Here is a 2,500-nt window from a genome sequence, read left to right as displayed (position 1 = left end):
TGTATTATATATATATAATATATATGTATATATATATGTATATATATATATATATATATATATATATATATATATATGTATATGTATATATATGTATATGTATATGTATATACACGCACACATCCTGCTTGTTTTTTCCGCTGTTTTTCGTTCCCATTCGATTCAATTCCCTTTTTCGCTTATATTTAGTGTTTTCCTCTTGCATTTGTTCATATTCACTTGACACGTTTGTTTCACGCTCCCCCTCCCCCTTCAGGTCGCGAGATGAACGGCGTGGGCAGCGAGGACGAGGACCCGAGCGCCCGCCGCGGCCACCCGCTCTACGGCCACGGGGTGTGCAAGTGGCCAGGCTGCGAGGCCATCTGCGAGGACATCCACGCTTTCCACAAGTGAGTGCGGGCTCGTCTTCGGACAGTGGATTTTTATTGGTGCTCTTTTTTTTGGTTTTATCGGACGCCCTATGACGCACATTATCAAGGGACGCCAGGTGTATGTGTTTATATATATCTGTATATGTATATATATCTGTATATGTATATATATATATATATATATATATATATATATATATTACATATACATAAATGTATGTTATGTAAAAAAAAAATTCATATGTTTTTATATTTACACATTTATATATTTATATATAGATGTATATATATAGATATATCCAATTCTTTCCCCATTTACTGGAGCATTTATTTCTCCATTTTATTCTCTTTTTTTGTATCTATGAATATATATCCACACACACACCACTCTAAATGCACACCGCTATTTCTAAAATGTACTTCTCCCCTCGACAGGCACCTAAACACAGAGCATACCCTTGACGATCGCTCCACAGCCCAGGCCAGAGTGCAGATGCAGGTCGTCAGCCAGCTCGAGCGTCAACTCACCAAGGAGAGAGATAGATTACAGGTGTGTGCAGGTGTGGCGGCTGCTGTGTATGGGGGATAGGGGAGAGGGAGGGGGAGGGAGAGCGGGAGGGTGGGAGGTGTGGGTGGTGTGGCTTTTGCGCTTGTGGGATATTTTTTTGTGTGTGTGTGTGTGTGAGATTTTGAGACAGTTGAGGGAGGGAGGGAGGTTTTGAATTTTTATTTTGTTGTGTTTTTTGATCGGTGGTTGTTGAAGGGAATATTCTTTAACGTTTCTTTGCGTGTATAGGCAATGATGAATCACCTCCACATGAACAAGCAGCAGCAACAACAACAGCAGCAGCAGCAACAGCAACAGCCTCCTCCGCACCTGCCAGCGCCGCGCGTTGCGTCACCCGAACCACCGCAGCCGCAGCCGCAGCCCATCGTCGAACCGCCGTCGCAAGTGAGTCTATAGGCCTCGTGTGCGTGTGCGTGTGCTTGCTAGTAGGTCTGTCTGTCTCGGTGTATGTCTGTTTGTGTGTACTAGCGTGCGTGCTATTTGTCTGCCTGTCTCTCTGTCTGTCTGTGTGCCTGTCCGTCTGGTTGTGTGTGCGTGCGCCCTAAATATGTATCCTTGTCTCAGCGTGTGTGTTCGTACACGTGTATATACATGTGTGTATTTGCGACGACGAATCATCGAGCGTGTGTGCGGGAGCGCGAGAAAGCGTGCATGTTCACGCGTAGTGTACATGTGTCTGTGTGAATGTACGTAACGACCGTGTGCGTGGATTGCCCGACGCCTTTCGACGGCGCGTAAACCGATAGCAACAGGTACACACGGTTTGGCTATAAGACCGCAACACGCACATAGCGAACCAGACATGCTAACTCCACGCACACGCAAGTGGAAGTGAACATTTGCAACAAACAGAAGTGGACGTGATAGTGGCGAGGAAATAAAAGGAAGAGAATGCGAGAACGATGAAGTATTGATAAGAACTTGTATCATATATATATATATATATATATATATATATATATATATATATATATATATATATATATGTGTGTGTGTGTGTGTGTGTGTGTGTATATATATATAAATATATATGTATATATATATATATATATATATATATATATATATATATATATATATATATATATATATATACATACAGAACGGGGGAAGTGCAAAGTGCGGAATAAGGAATGGAAGAATGGAATGATATTGTGTATTTCTTGTAATTTTGTAGGACATATGGTGTGCTTTTTGGCTATTTAGAGAGAGAGATATATAGATATTTAGATGTATATATTATGTATGTATACTGAGATAGATTGATAAATATATATATAGTTATAAATATAAATATAATTTTATTATATAATATATACCCCCAATATCCCCGCCACTCGCAGGCTCTCTAGACGACAGTTAGCACATAATATGCAGTATCCTTCTCGTTCGCAGAGTCCTGGCGGAATCCTGCCGAAACTGCCGCTTGGCGCTGGGCTGCTGGGAGGGGGGGCGCTGGGAGCCAACCCCCTGGGACTCCCCCACTCCCCCATGGCGCAGATGCCGCCCGTGTCTTTGTTTGGGTGAGTTGTGGGTCTGGGCCTGGCATTGTTTGTTACCT

The 2,500-nt window shown here is 42.4% G+C and overlaps 1 protein-coding gene across 1 annotated transcript in view; it reads left to right on the top strand.

The window, feature by feature from the left end:
• Positions 1 to 2,500, top strand: part of FoxP (forkhead box P) — a gene marked incomplete in the record, with an annotated part of 360,469 nt that overhangs the window by 329,787 nt on the left and 28,182 nt on the right. Inside the window, 4 exon segments of the mRNA XM_070135793.1 lie at positions 257 to 389; positions 807 to 921; positions 1,168 to 1,323; positions 2,317 to 2,462. Coding sequence (XP_069991894.1) covers positions 257 to 389; positions 807 to 921; positions 1,168 to 1,323; positions 2,317 to 2,462 — 550 coding nt within the window.

The sequence above is a fragment of the Penaeus vannamei genome, chromosome 21 (genome assembly GCF_042767895.1).
Source record: "Penaeus vannamei isolate JL-2024 chromosome 21, ASM4276789v1, whole genome shotgun sequence".
Lineage (NCBI taxonomy): Eukaryota > Metazoa > Arthropoda > Malacostraca > Decapoda > Penaeidae > Penaeus > Penaeus vannamei.
Note: the sequence above shows the minus strand (reverse complement) of the source record. Positions and strands in the feature narration are given on the sequence as shown.